Source organism: Pezoporus flaviventris, unplaced genomic scaffold (assembly GCF_033815535.1).
Source record: "Pezoporus flaviventris isolate CSIRO_AGI_PZ_B2104156 unplaced genomic scaffold, CSIRO_AGI_Pfla_v1 ptg000007l, whole genome shotgun sequence".
NCBI lineage: Eukaryota > Metazoa > Chordata > Aves > Psittaciformes > Psittacidae > Pezoporus > Pezoporus flaviventris.
In genome coordinates, this window is record NW_026892555.1 from 18,332,568 (window position 1) to 18,359,931 (window position 27,364).

Below are 27,364 nucleotides of genomic sequence, written 5' to 3' on the forward strand. Positions count from 1 at the left end.
AAGATTTTTAAAAACTGAATCATAAAAAAGCAAGGAAAAGAAGTCTCTTTTTTAAAATATTTGCAAATACACTGTTACTTAGCAGCACATGAAGCAACTTTCTAATTGATAAAACAGAGGCACAGATATTACATCTTTGTAAGATTAGTTCTCCTTAACAGCCATTATATCTTTAAATTCTATTAATATATAAACAAAAAAGATTAAAGTAGGAAATCTTCATATTATGTAAGGCCTGGTGACTTGTGTTTCCTAACAGCAGGAGCTACATCTCAATAGAGGGACTGTCTCATTGATCCTCCTCCCTCTCCTGCAGATAGATATGCTTATGCTAATTACTGAAACATTCTCAGTTATCTTCCAGTGTCTTAAGAACTAGAAATAAGAGGCCTTAATGGTAGCCTACAAGATGCTCACAGCCTGCAGTTTTGTAGCCAAAATGTTAGGCTTTCAGACCAAGGCAGCACCATAAACAATGACCCCTTTAATGCCCTCTTTAAGCAACTGTTACTTATTTGTGATTCAGTCTAACAAAGTCATGCTCTCAACACTCTTGATCCTTATCACTGCTCTCCACATGATGCTTTTGTTCACATTTTTCTCAACCAAAACCCCAAACTAAATGCATCCAAGACCTCATTAATACTGCGTCAGCACCTCAACACATCAAAATAGTTTTCCTGCAACAGATTCAGCACCGATTCAAATTATTTTTGTGATCCCCCTAACACATAACAGTAAGCCTCCTTTCCTGTTCCATCTGGAATATGCATGTATACAGTTTAATCATTTTATAAGTTTACTGCATTAGGTTTGCAGGTGACATCAAATGGGGGGGCTCAGGCAACAGATCTGAGGGCAGGATTACCATGCATGGGGACCTGGAGAGGATGGAAGAGCAAGCTGACAGGAACCTTATGAAATTCAACAGAACACTCCTCCACACGGGAAGGAGGAGTCTTTGTGCTGTACAGAGTGCCACCGCCTGACCAGGGAGCAGCTCTGCTGAAAAAAAACCTCCTGTACCTTCCAGCTAACTTCCACATAGGTATCAAGACAACAGAGCCAGGCTCTTCAGCGATGTACCAGGGAAGAACAAAGGACAACAAACATAACAGACCAAAAGGAGAGGTTCTGACTGGATAAAAGGTAAAAATCTAATTGCCCAGAGCAGTTGTACAGTTTCCATTCTTGGACATTTTCAAGGCCGAGTGATTAGCACTGAGAACATTGCCTTCCCCGCTTTATGCAGGACTAAACCATCTTGCTTGCAATTTGAGCTATTGGTACCTATGACTCCTCCCCACATTCTTCTGGCAGGCAATGCAGATGCATGAGGCCACCACCAAACCAAGCCCGAGTAAGATCCACACATGTAACACAATGAGGTGCATTGCTTACTGACGCACAGAAATTTATCATTCATACATGTAGTAAGTTGAAATGCAGCCACGTGCATGCAGGATGTCATAAAGCATCAGCTTCAAAACTGTTTTAATGCTGGAAATGGGAATTAACCAGAAAAAATAAGACGTTGATGAAACACGATGCATTAAAACAAAAATGCAATGCAGTCAAAGGACACTAGATTACTAGAATAAACTATACTTAGATTATAAACTAACCTGGCATATAATTGGAGCTCCTATAAACTGAACTTCAGTAAAACATTTGATACATCAGAATCCTGTTGAACAGCAAAAGCAGACTAAGAATTGTAAACTATGTCAAAAATTCAGCAGAGGGGAGAGTGAAATAGAAACTAGCAGAATGGAGGGGTCTGTTAATGAGTTCCCAATGGACTAGTTTTGAAAACAGTTCAACAGTACATCAGCAAACAAACTCAAAAGCACAATCAACAACAAAGGCTGCAGAAAAAGTCCCAATGCTTGGAAGAAAAAAAAACAAATCAAACCAACCCAAAACAACAACAACAACAAAAAAAAAACAAAAACAGCGGGGCAAGATATAGCAGTACAAACCATAACATGAAGTAAAATATCATTTAGCATCACATGCACCAAGGGAATAGTCAAGCACTTCTATATACTAGTAGCGTGTAAGTCAGAAGATTGTGCATACATTAACATATCACAAGATGACTGAGTCACCAGCCCAATACATTCCAAGACTACATTTGCTTCTTATGCTTGTACCCACTGAAGTATTTTCAGACATGAAAGTGAAGCATTAGCGTTTTTGTAAAGGGTGCTGGTACATTTCACATGTGCTTCATCCGGAACAGTATGTACAAGAAAACTTACAGAAATTTGTCTCTCCAGTTTGAAGCCTCTCTCATACTTTATTATACACCTGTTAATTTCTTGAAAACGAAGTACTGCGTGAGGGTGAAGTGAAGAAATCACCTACCTTATTCTTATGTCTGCTTTATTCTGAAACAGACTTCTAGGAGATACTAACTTTTACAGGAGGACTTGACAGATGTACCGTAACTTGGCCCTGCACATTTATCTTTCAAATGCACTGCTGTTGCCTTACAGAGGACTGACAAGCCACATGGCTTAACAGGTATACTGTGTATGGTTACCTTACTGGCCAACTCAAAAATTGATAGGAAAAACACAAGTAAATAAACCCACAAGCCACACAGTTCAGAACTGATCAAGTTGAGCCTGAAGAGAAAAACAACAACAAAAATTCTTTTAATAGAAGGCAGCTAGAACAATTTCTCTGACAGACTGGTTAAGAGGATTCTCTGAGCAAGTAGCTCTGAATGACTGGTTTTCATTTCTTAAACTTCTGTACTTTTTGAGAGACATACTGCAGGAAATCAAGATTGCCTGTGCAGTATATTTTCTCCCTCTATGAAGTGACTGCAGACAGAAGTGAAATGAAAATGCTTAGGAGGGAAGAAGGATGAGACTCCAGGCACGGATTCATATCCTCACAGAATCCAAGTGTTATCTGGAGAAACGTCTTGAGTACATCTACTTCAGCCTCCAGTGTGAAGCAGCAATACTGTCAACATCAAATTAGGTCAGCTTAAAACTGTATGCTGTGCCAGGGATGGACCACTATCCTATGTGAAGTTTACTCTGTTGTCCAAGACCTCTCAAGCCAAAAGTCATGACCTACTCTCTTCTCAGGAGTAAGAGAAGAGAAAAGTAGGGGCAGCAGCCACGATCAGATTGCCTCTAACCCACCATGGTCTTCTCTTTGCAAGGTTAAAGCCCAGCTCCTTCAATCCCTCACAGGTGATACACCCCCAAACATGGAACCTCTGCAGTTTCTCAGAAGCCTCCTCTAACAATGGTACACCAAACCAAAGAGCATATTCATAGTATGGCCCCAGCAGTGTCACTGAAAAGAAGAAAACATATGTCCCTTACTGCTGGCCACAGTCCCTCTTTCACAGCAGACAACACAAACAGCACAATAAGAGACATGCTGTTGGCTCATTTAAGAGGTTTGTATACATGAGACTCAAATTAAACTGAACATTCAAGTTAATTCTGCAGCAAAGATAACCCTCAATCACACATTCTCTAAAGCCCTGACTTGCATTTCCAAGCAAATAAAAATGCATGCAACTTTGATATGCTAACATCTACAGTATTACCAATAAACAAGAAAGCTACATTCCATTCCAGGTGAATCTAGGCATACATACATACTAGCCCTTTCTAAAAATTATCAAGAGACTATCTTCAGAAGTATTTCAAAGCCCACAAGGCTGTTTTGCTGTTCTGGGTTGCCTTTTTTTTTTTAAGGAATTTTACACTGAAATTATTGGTAGCACCTTTACTAAAGTCAGATACTTTCTCCACAATTTCTGGTTCTCCTTGCATTTTTACCCTCCACCACAATCATTAATAGATAAAACACCTTCCTAAAGTTATTTCACTGACTTGGCTGCTGACACAAACAGAGGAAACTGGTTAAACAGGTTTACAGCCTCCTGTGGCACTACTCAGTCTCCCAGCGTCTCCTCTTTCTCCCTGCTAAGAAATACTATAAACTGTTCTGCACATACCCAAAGTAGTACGCAGGCTCAGAGCAGTGATTTAAGGTACACCATTTGAACAGACTTGCCTCCTGGACTTGGAACCCTTGTAGGGCTGTTCAACTGTTTCGGAAGACAAGCAAGAAAACAATAGAACTTAAATCTACAAATATTTAAAAAAAAAATTAATTTCACTTCTACAATACAGTATGAATAAACCCAGTTGTTTTGCTTCAGAAATGTGGAAACAGGGCTTTAAGGTATTTGCAAAAAACTGTTCTTTTAAAAAGTAATGCATAGTCAATACTGAACCATGCAAGAACAATGAACACTGACAAGATCTTTCTGAAAGTCTTAAGTGGGGGGAAAAAAAGCTAGAGTAAAAATTAGGCCTGGATCCTGAACACCCCACACAGAGACTGAACATTTGGAGTAGTTGGGATTTGCCATAAAGGTTTAAGTTAATGTCAGGGGACCCATCTCTAACTAAAACAGCTTGGATTTCAACTGAAGTATTCTCATCATCCTTACAACTTCTACAGTACTCATCATCATCCTTACAACTTCTACAGTACTCATTACCAGGGCACAGGCAGCTTGTAGAAGCCAGCAAAACACTTGCCAAAGAAGAATCCTACAGTCACAAGTATTTTTCTTCTGCCCGTAAGTGACCCTGTGAAGGAGAAGACAGCATGGGGCAGTCAAGATCTAACTGCCTTACACAGTCTGCTTTGCCTAGGTGAGGAAAACCCCTCGGTACGGTTCTGTCAAAAAGGCATATCAAATTACATATACACAGAAACCTACACTGCTTTCCAGAACTGCAGTCACATTTCATTAACACAAATCTTAAGTATTACATTATGAAAGTATCTGAGGAAATACTTTTCCTGCTCAAAGCTAGGGAAAAGCCAAAAGATTGTAATACAGTCTAAGTTGATCCTTTGTCCCAGGGCAAGAGGGGAAGAAGAGTCACAGAGATCTTTTTGCTTCAAGAAATCACATTTAGCAGACGCTTTAGACCAACAGCTGAACACATGGCCTTGTAATTAAAAGGCCAGCAGATGCTGAAGAGTTTTACTGACATTTCACTTCTGCAAAAGAACATAAGCAATCTTTGTCAACAAGCCTTTAACAATATGTACAGGCCTTATTCAAAGTACTTAATTTCCCTGCTGAAAATCAACTTACTACCTCTTTTTTTCCCTGTATGTCTTAGTGAAGAGGGACACAGAATAATGAAAGAGGTACTGTAAATATAGGTAGTTATCTATTATTCCTCTGTGCGAGAAGTGTGATTTAAGGCACACAAGGAGACATCATCTACATCTGACAGGCTGCATGATAATTCCTATTGCCTTGCCTACTAAAGTAACAGATTTTGTTTCACTTGAGGAAAAAACGATTTTACTCTTCCACGTGGAAGGAATTAAGAAATTTAAGTACCTTTAATAATACCTTTCAGTAGAGACCTGACTTCAACCTTACCTACAGACCATGATAGAGATGCTATCAACCACTCAGCAGAGAGCTTCTTGAAACAGGGAAAAAAGGGCAAGATTTACTATTCATTGTGTATCATTCTTGATATCTTATAAAGTATTTTTACAAATTTAACTTTACACTCTTTCCAAGCAGTCCTAAGACCATGCTAACTTTACTAGTTGCATTATGGTTTGTTTTTAATTTCCAAACAGTAGCATTATGTCTCTAGAGTCCTTACGGGCCAGCCCTCTTTTGCATACCGTCTCCGTACATTCGCTGTCCACCCCTCCAGTTCTCATGGTATTGCTTGCCAACCTGAGTGCTCACTTCAGATGACTACATTACGATATTCATATTTACAGCCCAAAGGCCTCTTGCTCTCAAGCACAGGACAAAGTCTCCTGACTGTCCTGTTGGACCACTGAAAGGCAGAGCCTTACTTATGCCCTTACCACCACCAAACCTACTTCCAAAGCCTGTTCTTCAGTAGCACACAGGAGCCAGACACCACCTCGTACACAACAGAGCTCTCACTCCTGGGAGCTTGTGTTCCAGTCACCTTCCCTCACCCGGCTCAGTAACAGTACCAAAAATGTGTGTGGGACGGCAGCAGGTAATGAAAGTAAGTGTAACAGCACTGCCGTGAAATCAGGAAGACGTAGAGCAAGAGCAAGGCTGGCTTTTGCTCTCTACCCGTCCTGTGCCACCACTCCTTCGGGGCGCAGGCTCCGCTCAGGCAGCCACCGGGCATAGGCAGGAGCCCCGGCCCCGCAGCGGGACAGGCCGTAGCCCACGTACCGCACCCCCACCTTAACCGTCTTCGACCGCCGCCCCCTCCCTCAGCCACCGCTCACAGCCGCCACGGCACAGCCCCGGCGCCAGAGGGAGGGCCAGAGCCCGCTGCAAGTCTCCCAGCCACACGGGCCGCTCCCCGCTGGAGAAGTGGTCCTCTCCTCTCCCACTCCTGCTCCTACTCGCGCTTCTCCCAGAGCTCGCTCCTCTCCAGGAAAGCTCGGAGGGGCTGAGAAGCCGAACCCGTTACCGGAGAGGCTCCTGACCCACCGTGGAGCCCGCCGGCCCCCACCCCTTCCCCGCCGGTACCTGGCGCCGGCTCGGCGGGACTCTGTGCCCCTCGGCTCCGGCCGTCCTGGAAGCGGACCTGGCGGAAGCCGCCGGGTACGACGCCCCAGAGGCGGCTGGCAGTACCGCGCAGGAGGCGGCCGCCCTTGCCGGTGAAGGTGGTGAGGTAGTCCATGGCGGGAGCTACTAACGGCCGCTGAACCCCATGGCCGGGCCGGACACGCAGCTCCGCCAGCCGCACTCCACAACTCCGACAAACTTTAGAGCTCGGCCCCGCCTCCATTTAAAGGGGCCGCGCTGCTGCCGCCGGCGGCGCTGGGAGCGGACGGCTGCGAACTGGTAGCCGCGTATGGAGCGGGCCGCGACAGCCGAGGGCACGGGGGCCTGAGGCCGCCCTTGCTCTCCTCGCCGGCCCGGGGCAGGACCCGGAGCAGGGGCCTTGGCCGGGGCCGGAGCAGATTCGTTGGCGCCTCGCGGGACTGGGTGTCGCGGTGCGGGGCTGTGCGGGTGAGGCCGCTCTCCGGCGGAGGGGCCCCACAGCTTTCCAGCGAGTCACTGTTTTTAATACAGGCCGGCGGAGCTAGGAGGCAGCCTCCTGAACTGTTTTGCTGCAAGAAGATGGCCCGTCGTGGGCACGACTTTCAGAGGTGAGGCCCGAGGGCAGGACGGGTGGGCACCTGGATCTCCTCACCGCCTCCGTGACCGCTTGGGATATCGCTGCCTTTCAGTCTCAGGCAGGCTCACGGCCACCTGTACATCTTCATGAACTTACCCCCAGTTTGGGGTTTTAGTTACGTTTTGTGAAAGCTCACTGCTTAACAAGCATGTGCTGCAAAGCTTTGTATTAACTTTATAACTTTTTATGTTCCAGCATTCCTTTACTAAGAACCATGGAAATCAAGAGTCAAGGCATATTTTAAGTCTTCTCACAGTTTTTGATACTAAGATGTTTTACTACTGTAACTGTAAAACAAGACCAGCTGTGAGTGACACTGTCGGCTTTTGCTGTTCTGTTTTCATCCCTCACGCTCAGTTTCCTGTCATCTGGGATGGAAGTGTCATCTGGGATGACACTGTCCTCGCTGTGCTAGGCCAGCCCGGGTCCCCCTGCCTTCCTTCGAGTATTTGCCCATGTTGATACCTGACTCAGCCTTTGAACTGTGTCAGTTCAGCCTTCCTGCAGAACATACTAGATACACAAATGTTTCTTTCTTTTTTAAAATGACGTTTGGTTTGTGGGGGTTACTTGTGCCCTTGCATTTTTTGTCCTTGCAATTCTTGGGACTTCTAAGGTTTGGAGAAACAAAACCAGTTAGAGCATGATCCAACATTTTAACAGAGAAAAAAAAATACCTAAGACATTGAATCTGTTATTAAAATCTGCTTTACAATGTGTGTTCTGCAAGTATTGAGGCTGGAAGAACAGCCATACTGTTATATTTAATACCTGTGCCATACACCTTAAAAACAGAACTATAATGTGCTTATATTCTAAACAGAGAATGATGCAATTATATACTGCATTTAGCTGCAAATGAAAGAATTGTTTAATAAAAAATGTTCTTGTAGAGCCAAATCTATTGTGTACATGCAGAACAGAGGAACAAAGTGCTGAGCTATCTCAACTCCTATTCACTTGTAGCAGCTGCTCAATTAAATCAGAGTTTAAAGTCAGCATTTTGGAGCGCTCATTTCTGAGGGTTACTTGATGTAAACAGTACACTCAAATCCACCTTTCTACTACTTAAATCAGTTGCTGTTCAGGAGATAATGATGCTCAACACTCTTTCCACCCCACCCCCACCCCCCCTCAATAAAACGTTTTCTCTGAAACAGAACAAGAAATTTTCAGCAGAATTAGCTTTCCCTCCCTCTCTCCCCCCACGACCTGCCAATAGAAATGGGTACGTAATCTGTCTGTTCAAGGAGCAATGAATAAATCAGAGTCACTGCATGGTCTAAGTACCACTTGATGTTTGGTATATAAACTATTCTGCCTACCAGATCTGTCTTGCCCTAAACACTGTAATTAGTTTTCATTTCATTACAGTGTTTCTGCTGTGGAGGAGCTATAGTTGGTCTTTAGCCAAATTCAGCAAAATTTACCTACATCTTTGCACCAGGCATTAGTTTACACAGGTGGTGCTCTGCACTTTCGAAACTTTGAGCTAGCTTGTCCACCAGAATTATAGCCACATACACACCTCTCTTTTTATACTGATTGCACGTATTTCCTCTGTGGTTTGGAATAGTTCTGTTTTTTTTTTCTTTCTCTTCTAATCCTATGTTATAGAATCATAGAATCGTTTAAATTGGAAAAAACCTTTAAGATCACTGAGTCCAACCTTTAACCCAGCACTGCCAAGTCCACCACTATACCATGTCCCAAAGTGCCACATCTACACATCTTTTAAATACTTCCAGAAATGGTGATTCAACCACTTCCCTGGGCAGCCTGTTCCAGTGCTTGACAACCCTTTTGGGGAAGAATTTTTTCCTAGTATCTAATCTGAACCTCCCCTGGCCCCTGAGGCCAAATTTATTGTTATAATCCAATGATAGAGGCTACAGATTCAGATTCAGCTAACATTCTGAAGCATTCAAGGTAAATATTTTGATAACTATGAATTAGTTACATTTTAGCTGTCTTCATCTGCTTTGCTCACAGCTAGTCCAACTGAAGTATAAAATAATCACCTATTACTGCAATACAATTTTCATTAAAATCATTGCCCATACTCAAAAGCATCCATTTAGCAATGTTTTTACTTAGGAAGCACAAATCCTTCAATTGAACTGTCTTAACTGTAAAAACAAGATTTAGGTATCTGTGTTCAGAAAAGATACTAGTACTCTTTAAGATCAGAGACACTCATTGACTACTGGTAAAATTTAAAGACATTAAGGTAATACAATTATTTGTATTGTATTGTACAATAAGTACATTGTTATTACATTGTGAAGAATACAGTCAGAGCTATACTACTTCAGTAGGCCTCTTCCACACAAAAATCCAGTAGTACTATTGTGGGCTTTAAGATAACTGTTTCTACTTTGTTGTGCCATGCCTATGATAGCAAGATTTTTGTCAAAGATGTCAGGTATGAAAGGCTTAATCCCATGTTGTTCATAACATCTAATATACTGGGATTTAAGATTATAGGCCACATTTTCCTCTGAAAAGCTTTGCAACATTCCTTAACTTTTTAATGGATAGTAAAGACATAAACACTACATACATAAGCAGTGAGTATCCCTTTTGCCATAGAATGAAACCAAATGTAAATATGTTCTACAATATTTATAATAATTTTTTATACTTATATTGATCTTGAACAATATTGATGTGCTCAGTGTCTACAAACAACCAGGATTTCACTGAGGGGTAGGCTAGTGTTTCTGTTTGATCTCTGAATGTGCAACAAGGATCTCTCCTAGGTTTATTTTCTGGCCTGTGATATCAGGTGCAGAAACTAGTATCACTGGTAACACAGAGCTTGTAAGTCAGTCACTTAAAACTGGCCCTCCAAAAGAAGGAGCTGACCTCACCTGCTCTTCATATAATCATGGCATGGTTTGGGTTGGAAGCGACCTTAAAGCTCATCTAGTTGCACCCCTGCTGCCATGGGCAGGGACACCTTCCACTAAAGCAGGTTGCTCAAAGCCCTGTCCAGCCTGACCTTGGACACTGCCAAGGATGGGGCAGCCACAGCTTCTCTGGGAAACCTGTGCCAGTGCCTCACCACTCTCATAGTATTTTTTGTTTTTTCCTAATATCTAATCTGAATCTCCCATCTGTCAGTTTAAAGCAATTAACCCCTTGTCCTACATGCTCTTGTTAAAAGTCCCTCTCCAGATTTCTTGTAGGGTTCCCTGTAGACACTGGAAGCTGCTCTAAGATCTCCCCAGAGCCTTCTCTTCTCCAGGCTGAACCACCCCAACTCTCTCAGCCTTTCTTCATAGGAGAGGAGCTCCAGCCCTCTGAGAATCTTCGTGGCCTCCTCTGGACTCACTCCAACACGCCTGTGTTCTTCTTATGTTGGGGGTTCCAGAGCTTGTGCCTGTTCCTGTGCTACCAGTGTCAGCACAAACATTCATTTAGCAGGTTGGTGAACCTGCAGTAAAGGTCACCCATTTAAAAGTATCTTCTAGTTTAGACAGAACTAATTAAACTTTAGTTTGTAAACACCTGTGGAAGCACAACATGCAAAGAAACAAGAGCAGAAGTGGCTGGATGACAGGACAGGAAGGGAGGAAGGTGCAAGCAAGCCTATTTGTATTCAGGGCCAGTGTATGTTAGCTCAAACTGACCGTCCAACTGTGGCACAAATGGAGATGCCTTCCTATTGGTATTACACAGAAATCCACCTTCAGTAGCTGCAGAAATGTCTGACAGAATATATCTGCATTTATGATGCAACACTTAATAACATGTTATGCTAATCTGTTGCTGTAAATAAAAGCACAACCTGGTCTTGTAGCTAGATCCCAAAGTACCAAACCAGAGCAGGGGAGAGCTGCTTGAGCTGCATTCTAAAAGAACTGGTGGTGTAGGGAAGGGAAAACAGGGGTCAATTGTGGTCAAAAAGAAGAAAAAACACAACAAATTAAGGAAAGAGTATTTCCAAGTTTGACAATTATATATATATATAGAAGTATTTTAAAGGAGAGGAAAATAAAAACACAGCAAGTGGTGCTGACCTGTCATTTCTTTAGGGACAGATTTGTTGCTTATGAAAACAAGTGCAAATTGCAGCAGCTAATGCAGGCAGAATGCCAGCAGATGCTGTGCAAGCTTCCTTAGGTCTTGGCCAGTTTAATGCCTGGTGTACAGGATGTGGGCTTCTTGCAATTCATCTTGCCAAATTTCCAGCACTACCCCAAACAGTTAGCAGAAGTACACCAGGCACTAACACATACCCCTATTTAATTTGGTGAGAAACGAGGTTTGCATATGCTTTCTGAGGTGAGAATCTTGATTTTAGTCATTTGTCAATCAGTGAGTGTTCATTTGTATGTAAGCAACTTATACACAAGTATGTAATTTTGACAGTCTGAACCAAATGCCTCAGTTAAGCTTCCTTACTCATTCTGCAGACACCAGCTCTTCTCAGGTGATGCTAGGAGGATGCTGTATGCCTTTGTTAAGTAGTCTAAATTACCATGTCTGGTCAAGACCTTACCATTTATGTGGTTGCAAAACCCATAAGGAGTGGCTAACATAGGGATTTGAATTAGAACACTTGTAAAAGCCTATCCCCTCCCTCAATTTTTAATGAAACCTATTTTTAATAATGTAAAATAATTCAGGAATTGTTCTTCCTAGTGAAAAAAGAAACTTCTAAGACACAGAAAAACAGACTGCAGTCTGTTTTCTGTGCTGTTTCACTGAAAATTAATTACAATGCAGAACGCACATGCAGCCCTTGAAGGAGAGACTAGAACTAAGGCATGCAGAACTCCCACATTCTCAGGCATATTTCCATATGAACCCACCAATTTGTGTGATGAAGTATGGAAGTACACAGTTCTAGAAGTAAAAATGGTGGCACAAATCTATTTTTGTGATTCAGAAGGTCCAAACAGTTCCAAAGGGCAATTCAGTGTCACTATGTATTTGGGAGTAGTTGAAAAGAGATAACCAGTAGGCGACACTGAGTAAATGGGCCTGTTTAAAGCAGGTTCTTCAGAGAAAACTGTGGCTTAGGTGTGTCTGTCCATACAGGTTTCACAATACCACATCCTCTTTTCAGATCAGACACTCGGCAAGAAGGAAGCTGTCGTCTGCATACTAGCCTCAGAAATGCTAAAGCTGGAATTTCAGACTTCACCGGGTAGGGATGTAATTCTGTTTTCACTAACCTGCTCCATGTAAGATTAGAATGAAATGGGGCCAGCCTCTGGCTTGACCACTGATGCTGTTCACTGTCCAGCAGAAAATGTCACATTGAAGGGACAAGACAAAATAAACATGGGCACCAAGGGAATTTGGAGTCCTTGGTTCTGGGCTGCGAAACTTCAAGTATACCTTGTGTTTTGTATCTGATTATTCGTGAAATAACACTGAAACAGACAGGAAGCCACTACAGCATCTTTTTTAGGGGAGTTGCTTTCTCAGTAGAAAACTGAATCAAATTCCTACTTTATTAATATTTCAAATCTGGCTCAATAAATCATTCATTTCCTTTTGTAGAAGCTGTAGAAAGGTACCACAATTAGACGTTAGGTTTCTCCAGGCTGAGGAGAACATTTGAACCCTGGGCATCTCAGCTGCCCCTTACAATGCATTTAAGCATTGAAACATGCAGTCCTAAGCAGTGTTCCTTAGGTTTAATTTCATAATATTTGACTACCGTAACATTCACTGTGTTTATTTTTTGTCACATCAAATCTAAAGTTTTAGGAGGACAAGCCACTGCTGTCAAATGTCACTGCAACATCTGACTTGTTTGTGCTTTGTCTGTTCTGATATAGGTTGTGGTTACATAAATGTTTTTGTTTGTTAGATTGATACCTAACCTAATCCAAGTCAGACTATTTATATTTGGGAGATCCCAACAAATCCTTGTTACCTTTGAGGATAAAGCAATTTTTTCTTTTTTAGCCAGATTCCAACTCTTCATACCACACTTTAAATTGGAGATTAAATATAGGAATATATACAAATAAAATGTACAATCCAATCTAGGACATTATTGAAACAGGAAAAAAAAAAAGTTAATTCACAAGTGTCCTGTACTGGCACACACAGCATAGTTACAAAAATGCATACTAAGCATATGAAGCTGAATAGAAGTGAGTGAGTGTATTTTACTCCATAAATACACTTAACTGCATCCTGCAGAATAATTTGATCAGATTTCAAAAGCATGCCACAATTTTTTGACACTTGGAGGCATCAAATTTCAGCTGCATATGGTCTGAATTTTCAAATATTCAAACAAATAATAACCTTTGCTGCCTGCAGTTACACATCTTCTCTGAAAAAATGTATCCCAGAGTCACTATCCAACTGTCATTGATGCTATACATTTTTTTTCAGAAAGCTGTGTCAGAATTAGCATTACAAAAATGTGTATTCTAAAGCTAAATCTGTATTTTTTTCCCCCAAAGTATATTTACGGTTAGATGACTAAATGGCACATTCTACAATAACATTATCATGTCAGCATTTGTTAAGCATCAAAGATACCAACACAGAAATTTTCAAATATGGCCTTGAGGATGAAATAATATCATATTGGGACTTTTCTATATTTATGGCAGAACTTTAGTTTCAACTACAATTACATAGCTCTATATATAGACTTCCTTATCAAATAAACATGAAATGACCTCCAGGTCTTCAGTTCATACTTACTTGGTCAGTAGTGGCTTACTATAAACAGAATGTTCTCTTCTGTTCAGGAAATTCTATGAAAATTAATTCGGACCCTAATGGGTATGCATGTGTGCCTGCATATACAGATGCCCATGCAGTTTAAGGATGCTCACTAGGTATAAAACACTACCTGAACAAAATTAATTTTCAGTAGGCACAGATGTCTCCATCTTAATTTCATCATCTTATTGACATTTTGTTCTTTCATCATGTGTTTTGAAACTGGATATGGAAAACACTGACAGTATAAACTGATGACTCTGTAGTATTTACTAGCTAATCCCATCCTCCACAGAGGCATAAATTATGCAAATAATAAATAATTGCTTACAAAAGGTGATCAGAAAATTTATTATTCCTCAGGTATTTGAATCTAAGGCAAACAGTCTTGACTATATACTTGTTTTATAACTGTAACTATTCTTTCCTTAACACTCATTAAATGCTTATCATGTTGTTAATGTACTGTATTCCTGTAAGAAGGTTACTTATACTTGCTCAGAAACAATAGAACTGGATTCCAATTCATAATAGACATTCTTACATTGCCAGACTGGTTCATAATAAAATAGAATGTCCCTCTGGTAGGATAGAGTTGTTAAAATTCAGTTCTGCCATTGTCCTGGGTTCAGCCATTTCTGAATACTAAGCAATCGTATTACAATTGAGATTTCAACTCAAAGCATTGATACAGTTCATTAAAACAAAAAATGACTGGTTTTGATCAGTATCTTGCCACCTCATGACCACGATGTGTGACTTGCGGGTATTCCTCATAGTTATAGCAAGACCCACATACTTTAGAAAGCCTTAGTCCTGTCTTGGGGCTGGGGGGGGAAACTCACATTAATAAACACTTGAAGTGACTCTACATGATCATAAAGGTTCAGTCTGTTCGAAGACATAATCGACTGGTCTCACGTGCTCCCATTGTATTCAGTTGGCATCAAATTGTTTTCCAATTCAGGAAACATCATGGCTTTTAGCTACAGGTCATGAGTTTTCATTGCAACCTTTAGACATGAAGATATCCAAGATACAAGGATCCTCTTAATGGATTCAAAGTGATTTTTCTCAGACATCTGGAAAAAGCAGACTTAAGGACAGCTGATGAGCAGCCAAATAATGCCAGTTCTAAGTAGGAATGCCATCTGAAGTACGGTGGTATGTTATAGATAAATGGGTCAAAAATATGATCAGAATTTTATCAGGAGCCAGAATAAAGCTAATGGCAACAGCTGATCCTTCTGGTTCCAGTTCTATTCTTGTGACAAGAATTACCAATTTTCTATTTTATTTACTCCAGTTTAGGCAGTGCATTCTAGGATTAAGGATTAGTTAAAAAAAAAAGAGCAAATTCTGTTCCATCCTTTGCTGCCTGTTTTGTGGTGGTTCTCCTTAAGTAAAGTGTATGAAAGCCTTTTGTACATACCTTTTCCTGAGCCATCTAAATCTGTGCAGGACATTCCTGAAATTTTCTTTTGAATGAAAACCAAGAGGGAGTATGTTGATCTTATTAGAAGTGAGTTCTGCTTTTTCTTTAAATCTTGCTTCTTCAGGAACATCTGGTCCCTGTCTCCTTCCCTCCCCCACTGGTACCACATCAGAAACATATGCCTGATTAATTTGCTCCCATAGTATCATGTAGAAAACCTGTGGATGGTTACTCACTCTGTCCTTTTGGAGATAATTACTACAGTTTATCCTAAAAAAATCAAATACATCACTTCTAGGTAGCAAAATCATTTGAATGCTGTCCATTACTATATTCTTTCTGAATTAAGAAACCGTATCCTATACACACTAGGTTTAAACCTGAGATTTAGCAGCTTAACTCTCACCTCTGTCTTTGATTACTGTCACAGTTATCCCCAGAAACAATTTGAAGTCTGTTGTCTCTCTTGCATTCAGCTGCATTTAGCTGCAATGCTGTATACACACCATTGAGAACCCATGCACATAACACAGCTTTAAAGACCCTGTTTGCCTTTCTGATTAATTTCCTTCTATGTGTTTAGATGGGCTCTTCTGTAGGCTTCATTTAAAATGCTTAATGGCATTATCTCCCCATCTTCCTCATGTTTCGTCTGAGAATGAAATACTGTGTACACATACTGTATACAAAATCCCAAATACAAATGATGGGTAATTAATGGTTATCTGTCAAGTTTTTTTACTCCAGTGCTTCAGGATCAAGACTCAGAATTGGTAGGTGATTTGGCTGGCAGTGGTTAAGTGTGAAGCACTAGTGACATGCTTATCATCAAGGAAACAGGTTGCTATGTTTTATATAAGTCGGAAGCTTACTTCTCCCAAATATTGGTCCTAATGTTAATGAATTATACTAGTTCCAGGTTGGAAATATATAGAACATGCTGGTTTAGCCATAAACCTTAGTCAGGCCAACAAACCTTGGTGAATGGAAAGGTGATGATTAGAATAGAAGGGATAAAAAAAGCCTATTATTTAGCTTTGATCTGTTTTCTTACAAAATACAAAGGGAAAAAATCAGATATTTGAATAATGATGGAATTTGCCTCTTAAATTCATACAAATCTGATGTTGCAGTCCTGCACGGGTTATAGCTTACTGCTTAAGGCTACTGAAGTAAGATGTGCTTTCTAGTAGCACAATAACCTAACTGTAGTGTAGTGCAACTGTCTCATTTTTGTTCCAAAAGCTATAGTGATTGGCCCAGCTAATCAGCTGGGCTGGGTGAACGGATGCAGAAATAAGGTAGTGGTGTTGAGTGCTGAGATGTTGATGCTGTTGCAGGAAACCAGGGCCACATAAGTAAGTCTCACTCTGCATAAAATGCAATTGCTTAATTTTTATTAGTAATCTACCATAATACTTATTGATTATAAAGACTCAGTTCTTCTTAAATATAGAGTATTAAATATGCTGTTGTGGTCTTTCTCATCTGTCTCTTCAAGCACCAAAATTACAGCTGTTCATTTTAAAGTTCAGGAGTGCCAACAGATTCTTAATTGCTGTAATTAAATCTAATCTTTATTAGGAGCCTGAAAGCAATTTGAAAAAAAAAAAAACTTTAATGTTTTAGACTTGTTTTATATCCCCCATAACTTTGGGGGTTTTTGCACAGAAAGCTTTGCTGGATTCTGTGGCAGTAAAGGACCTCTGGTGTTACTCAAGACTTCATCAAGGAATTAAATTGTAATAATAGAATTAGAGGACATCTGGATAAGTAAAATAGCAAAGTATCAACAAAACTGTTAAGTCTTCATTTGTAAATCTGTAGTTCTTTGAAGGAGTCAATAAGCGTATGGATAAGAATAATCAATTTATAGCAGTGTACTTATATTTTCAGATAGCTTTTTCATGTCCCTCACCAAGGAAATGAAGCTGTTGTAGGACGAGAGGACTCATCATTTAATATCCTTTAAAGTACACAAGCAAGAATCAGATTTCATGACAGAGGAAGAATGATTATCAGTGCAGCCCAACAGAGATCAATGATTTTCAACTTTCTGGATTATTAGTCTAAAAGGAGAGAACAAGAAGATGCTGGAGTTTGCCGATGATACAAAATTATGTGGGAAAGTCAAATCTACTGGAAAAAAGTTAAAAATTGTTCCATAATACAGATTATAAGAAAAGGCAGGTGAAATTCACTGTTTATAAATGCAGAGCAAAGACAAGCTTTCCTGAGTGCATAACTATGTTTATACATATACATAGTGATGAGCTTTAAATGAGCTATTACCATCCAGTAAAGAGATGGATGAAAATGTCAGTCAACAAATAGCTGAAAAGCCAAATAAATATGAATTATTAGAAAAATATAGTTACACTACTCTTCAAATTCTTGTCATGAATATAGAGTACTGCTGCTCACCCTGTTTCAAAAAACAGAAGATGCATTGTACCCAGACATTTTGCAGAAAAAAAGCAGCAAAAGCATTAAGCTGCTTCTCGCTAGGAAAGCAGATTAAAAAATATGATGTGGGTAAGTAGAAAATAGAGAAAAACTATTCACTGTTTGTTATGATAAGAGAAGTAGGGGCACCTAATGAAATTACTAATAAGATTTAAAGAAAAAGAAACATTGGAATTAGATGATCTTAAGGTCATTTCCAACCCTAACCATTCTATGGTTCTATGATATCTGAATCACAGAATTCATTACCACAGGATTTTCTGTAAGCCAAAACTATGAATGCTTCAGAAAGCAGTCATAAAAGTTCATAAAATGGGTCATCAAGACCCATTAAGCACAAGAATGCAGATACATACTCTGCTTTGTGGAGTCCCTGTGCCACCAACTGCCTAAAGCTCAGAGGAAATACCAGCAAGGTGTCTTTCCATACTTGTCGTCTTATGTATTCTTTCCCTAATTGCCCCCTGCTGCTGGCTGCTGTGGGAAATAGGACACTAGGCTGGATGTGAGTAAAACACTACCTGTGCCTTATTCTGCCTGGCCATTCTGATGTTAGGACTTGGCATGACACCTCTCTTTGGTCCCCTTGTTCTGGGACCAGAAGTCCTCCACAAGTTCTTGGGTCATTTGCAGTGTGAAGGGGGTGACCTCTACAGACTGAGTGAGCTCAGAAGAACAGGTCTGGGGACTTGGAGAGATGAGACACCTCAATTGCTGCAGATTTTGAAGCACAAATGGAGAAATGTTATTACTTTGCCTTCATTTCACTCCCTGTTTTGATCTCTTGAAGTGAACAGGAGTTGGTGTAGCTTCTCCATATCAGTTCTCTTATCCAGAAAATCAAGACATCTCACCAACTGCCGATGTTGGTGACCTCGTTTAAGGAAGAGTCATGAACATTTGTGGGGCTGGCAAAGTCAGGAACCTGCATGGAAAAGAATCCAAATGAATTGTCAGGAAATTCTCAAATGTCTAAGCATTAAGAGCTCTTAAGTTGTGCTCTACATAGGAGACCAAACGTAGAAGAAAGAACTGAATGACGACCACCAAACAGCCTGGGTGGCTGTAGACTGGCCTGGGAAGCAAACTGTGACTCTGAAAGGGCAGAGAACATGTCCTACCACAGCTCTGGATTTAGCACAACAAAAGTCCCTCTGTGCTGTCTCAGCTGAGCTGCGGAGCTTGCTGGCAGGCAGGGCGAGGAGCCTGCCCACGCCCTGGCTCTGCAGATGCAGCTCCACGCTCTCTAATGCAAATAGTTGGCACATGAGTTTCACAGCGCTGTTCTTCCGTGTGCAGGCACAGCAGAAGTGATTCTTTGGTTTTCAAAAATTAACGTGAATCTTCAGAATTCACAGCTTTCAGGAAAAGAGATCATATTTATTTATTTATTTTGTAATCCCAAATAATACTTGATTGTCATGCAAAGTTATTGTCGGGAATGGAAGAGCTATTGCAATTGAGAGTTGAAGTGGCCCACAGAGAGTGTTTCTGAGAAAAGCCTGTAACCTGGTATTTCATTTTTTCATAAAATGAACCTGGAAACAGTCTGTCAAGTGTAATGTCTACTTATGTATGACTTAGCAAACAGAATGCGATACTTTACCAGAAGACAGGAGCAGCAGTACCCAAGATTTGCTTACCAAAGTCCTACAGACGCATCAGAATCAGGTCTCTAACGGGCTACAAAATTCCTGCTTGCAAAATGTACAAGATGGAGCTAAAATAAGTTTAAAACACAAGTCAGAGGGGAGATACTCCTGCTATTGATGCACTGTGCAAAGCACTAGGAGCTGTTACTTTGCCTTCTTTGGCCAAGCACAGAGACTATGAGCATGACCACAGTTGCCCCCACCCCCAGTTGTGTTCCACACCCAAACAGAGAGAAATCTGAGGACTGTGCCAAACAGCTATGATCACTTGTGACTTAAGCTGCCAACACTCAGGTGTCCTGATTGCTCAGCACTTGGAGAAATTGCCTTCGCACTATGCTTTATTTTCTCTGGGTTTGGTTCAACTACCAGCTGTATCAACTGGTAGAAGGCCACATTTTACCTTACCTCTCTGACTGGTACTATGTTTTCTCTCGACACACTTTTTGCTAATGGGACAGTATGGTATATATGGACAGTACTGGCTGGGTTTTTAGAGTATTTTTCTGATAGCTCAGCAGTGCAGTGCTACTGGGGTGACAGCACAGAACTACCCCTTGCAGATCCTACAGGAGAACACAGGAATCAGATAGTGAATTGTCAGAATGAATAAGGTATGTTTATAAATACCTTATAAATACTGTTTTCAACACTTCTAGGAAAAGTGAGGGGAGGCAGAGAATTTGTATTTGTTTGGCATTGAGATTGAATTCAGATCTTTAAAATGCACACATATAAAACAAACCATTGGCCCAAACAATTCATATGCTAAGCAGATTCCTGCAAATTGAAGTCATCATGATTTTCTGATGCCCAAATCATTGTAATGATTTTGCTTCAAAGGTGAATACAGACATCGCAGGTGCAATTTGGTAGATGCATAACAGTCACTCACCAACAAATATTTTAAATTCTTAGTATCCTCCATGTTTCCCATGTCTCTAGATTAAGATGATTATTATGTTTTGCATGTACTGCCTTATTGACTATTAGACTTCATTTGTATTTTTAAGGGCACTGTATTTCCTCTGTTGCTTATGAAATTCAACTGACAGAAGCCTTAATAAATATAAATGCTGTTTTCACATGGTGCACATTTTCCATTTGTACCTAATGAGCAGTTCTTAAATTAAGGTATGCTTCTCTAAAGAATTCTTTCAGCCTCAGTAACATAAAGTGTCCAGGCTTTTTACTATGTAATTTGTATTCAGCATTCTCTTCATAAGGACATCAAACTCAACACCATTTCTGACATGAAATATTTTATTTCAGCCTATTACTCTTTTAGTATCAAATGTATTCTGTTTTTATAAGTCACAGAAAAACAGTATTCTTTCAAATGAGAAGTACACTAAGTTTTACACTGAATACTATTGCCTATCCTTATTTTCTGTGAAGACTAGTGTTTTGCCTTTACTTTTTAAAGCCAGCAGGTAGAAAACAAGACAGCAAAAAGTCTGATTTTATGAAGTGTGCTTTATATGTTTTTTATAAATGCAGTGTTTACTTATGACATCAGAAATGTTCAGGTCAATTAGGACTTGTAGACAGCACACTACAATTCACTATTTCTCAACAGACTTCACATTTAATATTACTTTTATAGGGCATGATGACATCAGGGAGCACAAGCATTCACTTTCCAAGGTTATTTAGGCTGGATGACACAAGGACTTGCTGGTACCACAAACATTCCCCACCCCTCCTACATGGATTGCATGTAAGCCTGCAAAACAAGCTTGCAAGTGCTGCAGGGCCCTGGATGAGTGATTTGGCAGATGCTTAGAAAAGATTTTTACTCAATGAAGTAGCAGAGAAGAGTAAGCCTTTAGTGGTGATATAAACAAGGATTCAGGAGCAATGTAATGGTCTGTGGTCACCGCAACTAAGTGCTGCCCATGACACACTATGACCAAATGGCCTGGATGTGGAAGCTGTCTTTCCATTTTGCAAACTGGTTGTCTTGACTCAGGACAATGGTGTCTCAGTCAACGAACCAGCATCACAGAATGACTAGACCAGACAACATGTGCTGGGAAACACAATATATTATACATACTTGATATCCACTGCGGTGTTTTGACTGTTTAAATGCTTTTCCATTAATTTGAATAGCAAGATATTTCTTCAAGTATCAGCATTATTACCCTAAAGAAAAAGAATTAGGAACAGAAATTGTGTGCAGCTTGCACAATCACACAAGTCTTAGAGGGCAGACTGCCATGGCATGTTGCAGATAAGGAAATCTTGCTCAATTTTGTGGTCTGCCATGCCTCTTGCATTTCAAAAAGACATTTTGCATCATTTGAGGGTAAAAATTCTTATAAATACTAAAAAGCAGAGCAGCTGTGGTTTGGTTTATTGCAAAGCAATATTGTCCTTTCCTCCCCTCAAATAAATTCTCCCCTTAACAAAAACATTCATGTAAGCAGGTATTAGTACCACTACATTCTCTGCCACTCCCCTTTAAATTAACAGACTTTCTAACATTTTTTTAGACTTAGTGTCAAACACTTCAGCTCATCTTGTTCCAACCCCCCTGACATGGGCTGGGCAGGGGCATCTTGCACTAAAACATGTCACCAAAAATTTTGCATATGTTCTGAGGCAATGGAAGGGTAACCATGCTGGCCAGTCAGCCCTGCTGTGAGTCAAAAGGCACTCCATAGAAAAGATATGTTATTGCCATCTACATGTATAATACAGAGAGTTGGATTTCTTTAATGTAAGGATCTTCGGACTGATCTCCAGTGTTTGAAAGTACTTTGTTTGTATGGTCTTTGCCTTTTGTTTTCCAGAACTACTTCAACTAGAAAATCCAAATATTAGTCTAAAGCTATCTGCAAGTAGATCCATAGGGACGATCTTCAAATTGTTTTCAGATGATGCTCTTCCTCCGTTCTTTCATACACATAGATGCTCAACCACAACCGAATTTACCTGAGACACTGCTTGTTACATTTACTCTCTGTTACTTGTAGTTATACTGTTTTTAGGAGGGGAAGAAAAGAAGTCAATTTCAGTTGAGTGATCCTGTGAGCCACTTTGTTACAGCAAAGTAGCATGCGATTGATTCAGTTGTACTTTAGTAATTTTCATTCCCTTCACAGTTTCACCTATATAAAACATACAAAATATTTAAACTAGCGCCATTGCACTTCTCTAAATTAAGTTTTCAGATGTTCAGTGGGCTTGTTCTGTAATGAAAAGATGGTGCACTCAGTGAAAAGGTGGCACTGCACACGCTCGCATGGTGCTGGGGAGAGAATGGGATTTCACTAGTAACTGATAAAACTATCACAGCAAGGAATCAGCAGCAAACTGTAAGTGACAAAGTGTTTTCATGTACGATAATAAACAAACTGCAGACTTCCTACCTGAAAATCTTACTCTTTACAGAACCACTGAACAATATTAAAAAGTGTACAATCACAAAATAACTAATTTTCTCTTTTAAAATACTGCTTTCAATTACAACAGATTTACTAGGAAACAGTAATAAACTGCCTGACTCAGTTTTCTCAAGCAGAACCTGTACTGAACAAAATACAGATGCTTTTTAAGATTTATAATGCTAAATGCTTAATTTTTCCTGACCCTTATCTTTTATATCCATGTTGATAAGAACAGTCTCTTTTCACACATAACCCCTGTCTGAGCTAATAATAATAGTTTTATACAGCTGACGATAGAGGTACACATAAAGTTCAGCTGCATTGAGGAGACACCAAAATGTGTGTTAGCTTAGGAACAAATAGAATTTTTAAAGGCTGGGTTTCTTAAATACTTGGCCTCACTTGATCCCTTTTAATAGGAAGGACTGTGTAGAGTGGGGATACTGGCAGAGAGAAGAAGCTAAGAACCATTTCATTCACAAGAAATGGGAGTTCTGTGGCTTTTTTCCTTACTGTTAAAAAGATTTGACAGAGTGTAAACATTTAAGGTTGTATCTTCCATTACAACCCGTGGCTATTGTTCTGCAGGACAAGGGAAAGAAGAAGTTACTTACCACATCTGATATAATTTTCCAAAGAAAGGACACACCATGATTCACATACTCTGAATGAATTCCTTATATGTACAGGAACAAATCTTGACCTCTAAGAAGGTACAATCTCTGGTGCTAGCTTTACAAATCATATCCTAGAAACTTCTCCAAAGGGCAGTCTCATGCTAGTACATTCCCCCAGTGCAGAAGTACTTGATGGGAGATGGCACTGGTGTAATGGCTTAACACTATGGCACATGAATCTACTGAATGGGCATGGTCAAAAATTAAAAAGATAGTCTGGGCCAATTTCTTCTGGCTTCTTGGGTCACACTCTTAACTCAGCTTTGTTTTGGGGTCAAGACAGAGGTTGTTTGAAGAGCACAGAATGAGATGTTTGGAAAGCACCGAGTGGGGATGGTCGTGGTTTAAACCAGGAGAGACTTTACAGCAGAACCCCTGCTGTAATGCTGTGATGCTACTGCAAGTCCTGCACTTTGCTTCTCTTACTCCACTACAGAATCTTAATTCCAAATGTTAATGAACTGCCTAGTACCCAGGGCAGAAGAGATAATCAAGAGAAAAGTGAAAGGGGAACATTCTCTTCTTGTTAATTGTTTTCAGAGCAAACCCTGCATGCAGTAGAATTAATGTAAAGTGTTTGACCAAGATTTGTTCATGCCAGACACACCTTTTCTTGCCTCCTGACTGAACACAGGAAAGTGTGTCTCCCTGAGGGCATTCTGCAGTTTTGAGAAGCAATGTTTTGACAGTGGAAAAGTACAAGTCTAAATATAATACATTTTGTCAAATTTTGTTTAAAAGAATGTTTCAATAGATACCTGTTTAAAACTGTGCCTTGCTATTGGTTCCTATGCAAACACTTTTATTAATGGGGTTTCTGCAAGCCTGTAATACCAGTATGCGGCCAAAGAGGGGACTGATTGCTTTGGCAAGTGTTCAGGCCATACAATGGACCTTAGGCTCACATTTATCTTTGTCATAGTCCAAAGTGCAGGAGGTTTTACTTTTTTGTTTCTTACTTTTTGTTTACTCACTGGTTCCTCTTCTCTGGCACATAAGAAACTATGTCCTTGAAAAGCACAAAAAGTACAGTTAGCTACTTTATTTCCAGAGCATTTCTTTCCATGATGGATTCTAACACACAGGGCTCACAGGTTTCTGTTTATACAAAAGGAGGAAAACGTGGTAGTGAGAAGGCAAAAAGGAGACTATACCAAGTCTCTGAGGCATGGAAATTCAGTATCTGAAAATCCACACAGCACTGAAATCACAAATATCAGAGGTGGAGAGTTTTAAGGAGAAAGAGTAGAAATAGTAAAAAGACCACTGTCTCTAGCAGTCTGTGTTCCCTCATTGTACACAGCACTTCATGATACTAGATATTTCATGCATGACCCTGTGAGGGGTAGTGGAGGAATGGGTACAGTTACTGGAAGAGAAGGGAGGAAGCGTTCTTGCAATTTTTATTGGTCTCTTCAAAGGTTTTTCTTAGTGCAAACAAAGAATTCACAGACAGCACTTCATTTTGCCCCCTAAGCAGGAGAAAGTCACCTCTGGGAAACGGCATTCAGAAAATAACAAGCAAGTCAGGTCAGGGTCTCCTCACAAGTAACATCACCTGTTGCGGGAAGCCTATGAAGTGTGGTTCTTCATACTTTACTGAAGCTTGAAGTCCAAACTTTGACTCCTCCTCTGTGACTGCAAGCATGTGTTCTGCCTCATCTGAGTACCTAGAAAATATTTTATTCCTCCCCCCTTCTGTTTTCTGATTTAAAGCTACATATTCTTTGCAGTAAGTTTCTATTCACATTGTATAAACAGCTCTTCAGGCACTGCTGTGATACAGTACATGCCTACTGCAATGAGAATGAGAGAATGATAAGAAAACAAAAATTAGAAAGAGGCAGGGAAAACTAGAGAAGAAAAAATCTCAGCACTGATGAAACATACTATTTTTTTTTCCTTAAAATTGCAGTTAGTTAACTAAGTATTTCATAGCAGTAGACATTAAAGGATATGCAGAACTATGTAAAGAAAGCACATTTAAAAATAGGAGCTGTGGTTCCTGTCAGTTATGATCTTCAATAAAAGCAATAAGCAACCTTTTTGATAACTTTCCAATCCCTGAATTTAAGTCTGCATTTAAGGGGAAGACTGCATTAATTTTAATTAACTTCTAATTTCTATTAAGGATGACTTCAATATAATTGAATCCTTCTCCTGTAATGCATGAAACAGTCCAACAGAGCCTATACTCCAGCAGTAAGAGCAGCATGGCTGTAATGCCAGTGTAACTCTGGTTCTGACAGTCACTTCTGAGTACTCTGGATGAAAGCGGTAAGTTTTCACTGCAATTTTTTTGTGGGCACAATATTGATGCTAGAAGGGAAGTCCATCAGACAAAGTCAGTTTGAACAAAGCATCTTATCTCACAAGGTTGCCAGACCCTGGAACCATATGAAAACACAAGCCAGAAGCTGCAGGCAATGGGAGGAACTCCAGGAGAATCCCCCATCGCTGAGGTGAGTGCCAGTTTGCTATCAACCCTCAGCCCCAGATTTCCCACATCAGACTTTTGCTAATATGCAGATTTTTCACAACCTTGGTCTGTGCATTACAAATCACAGCAAAAGCATTTCAGCTTCACAGATGGTAGGTTTGGTCTTAGGCTGAGAGTACTACAAGTTGTCTTGGAAATTTTAAATCTGGGCTTGCTTTCAAGGGAATCTGAAGTGTTTGTTCCAACAAACACATCAATTTTATTAACTAGCCACACCTCCAATATTAAAACTCAACCCCAGTCTTTATTCTGTGACAGAACGTGCCACTGTTGACATTCTGATTAAATCCAAACATCCTAGAGATGTAAAATGCAAACCATAAGAATACAGAGCTGTAGTAATAAATCTGTAGAGAGGTGAGGAATTCAAAGCCACAAATACAACTTTTCTGATTACATATTGCAATAAAACTATATTTTCTAGAGAGATTATATGCTTGCAGCTATTTGTGACGTTACCAGTAGCACTGTAATCTTTAATTCATATTTACAAACCTGATATCCTCATTCTCGGTGATTCAGTAAATTGCAAAAGTGTTGGTTTTGTTTTTTAAAAAGCTGTCTCAATAAACCCTAAGATATATTTTAATTCTTTGAAGGTAAATTGAATAATTCTCCAGTGAAAATTTACTGCTTTGACATGGAGAGGAATGAGAAACAGAAGCTTCTCGTTGAAACTTTATGTTAGAAAGCTGGACCTGCCTGAACTTAAATAATTACATTACCTTTCTTGCTCTTGCTGTCTTACCAAGGAAAATAGTTTCAAGTTAATACTGGCTGGACTAGGTGACCTTTAAAGGTCCCCTTCAACCAAAACTATCCTATGGTTCTACAGTAATCCATCACAGACTATCCTAGATTAGAAATGTCCAGTAAATATAATGTATACAGACATCACAATCATTTTTAAGGGAAACTTGCACATACTGGAATGGAACAAAATAATGATACATATATGGTACATCAAGGTTGTTTAGGGAACAAAATAAACACTCCCTCCTGGGAAAGGAGGAAAAACATTTAGAAGATGTTTCCAACATTGCTGCTTGTTATTAAAAAAAGTAAACAGTCATTCAGTAATGCCTCCTTTTGCCCCAAGATCTTCTTTGCCATTTTACGTATCTCTTATAAATGAGTATCATAATAATCAATGCTGAGGTGGTTATATACTCATGCAGATTCATATTTTAATCTCTTTTTTCGTATAGCAGATTGTTGCTGAATATTTAAATAAAATATTTTGAACACTAAACTGTTCTGCCAATCTTTTGTAGTACCTGGAATTCTGGAAATGTGTATTTCAGTATTTTTTTTTCCATTCACAGCTAC

The 27,364-nt window shown here is 39.9% G+C and overlaps 1 protein-coding gene and 1 long non-coding RNA gene across 10 annotated transcripts in view; one reads left to right on the forward strand and one right to left on the reverse strand.

Annotated features, from left to right (window-relative positions):
* The window catches only part of OXR1 (oxidation resistance 1), a 220,386-nt gene that overhangs the window by 61,681 nt on the left and 131,341 nt on the right, over positions 1-27,364 (reverse strand). For 3 of the 9 annotated variants that reach the window (XM_061447885.1, XM_061447884.1, XM_061447878.1), the window contains exon 1: positions 6,551-6,767. The exons of the other annotated variants lie outside the window; for them this stretch is intronic. In XM_061447885.1, coding sequence (XP_061303869.1) covers positions 6,551-6,704 — 154 coding nt within the window. In that variant the 5' untranslated portion in view covers positions 6,705-6,767. Of the gene's footprint in view, positions 1-6,550; positions 6,768-27,364 lie in introns of those variants that run through there. 9 annotated transcript variants of the gene reach the window in all.
* LOC133266312 (uncharacterized) lies at positions 11,869-26,802 on the forward strand. Its single transcript, XR_009742322.1, has 3 exons — positions 11,869-12,363; positions 25,667-25,812; positions 25,912-26,802. It is a non-coding gene; the product is annotated as an uncharacterized LOC133266312 (long non-coding RNA).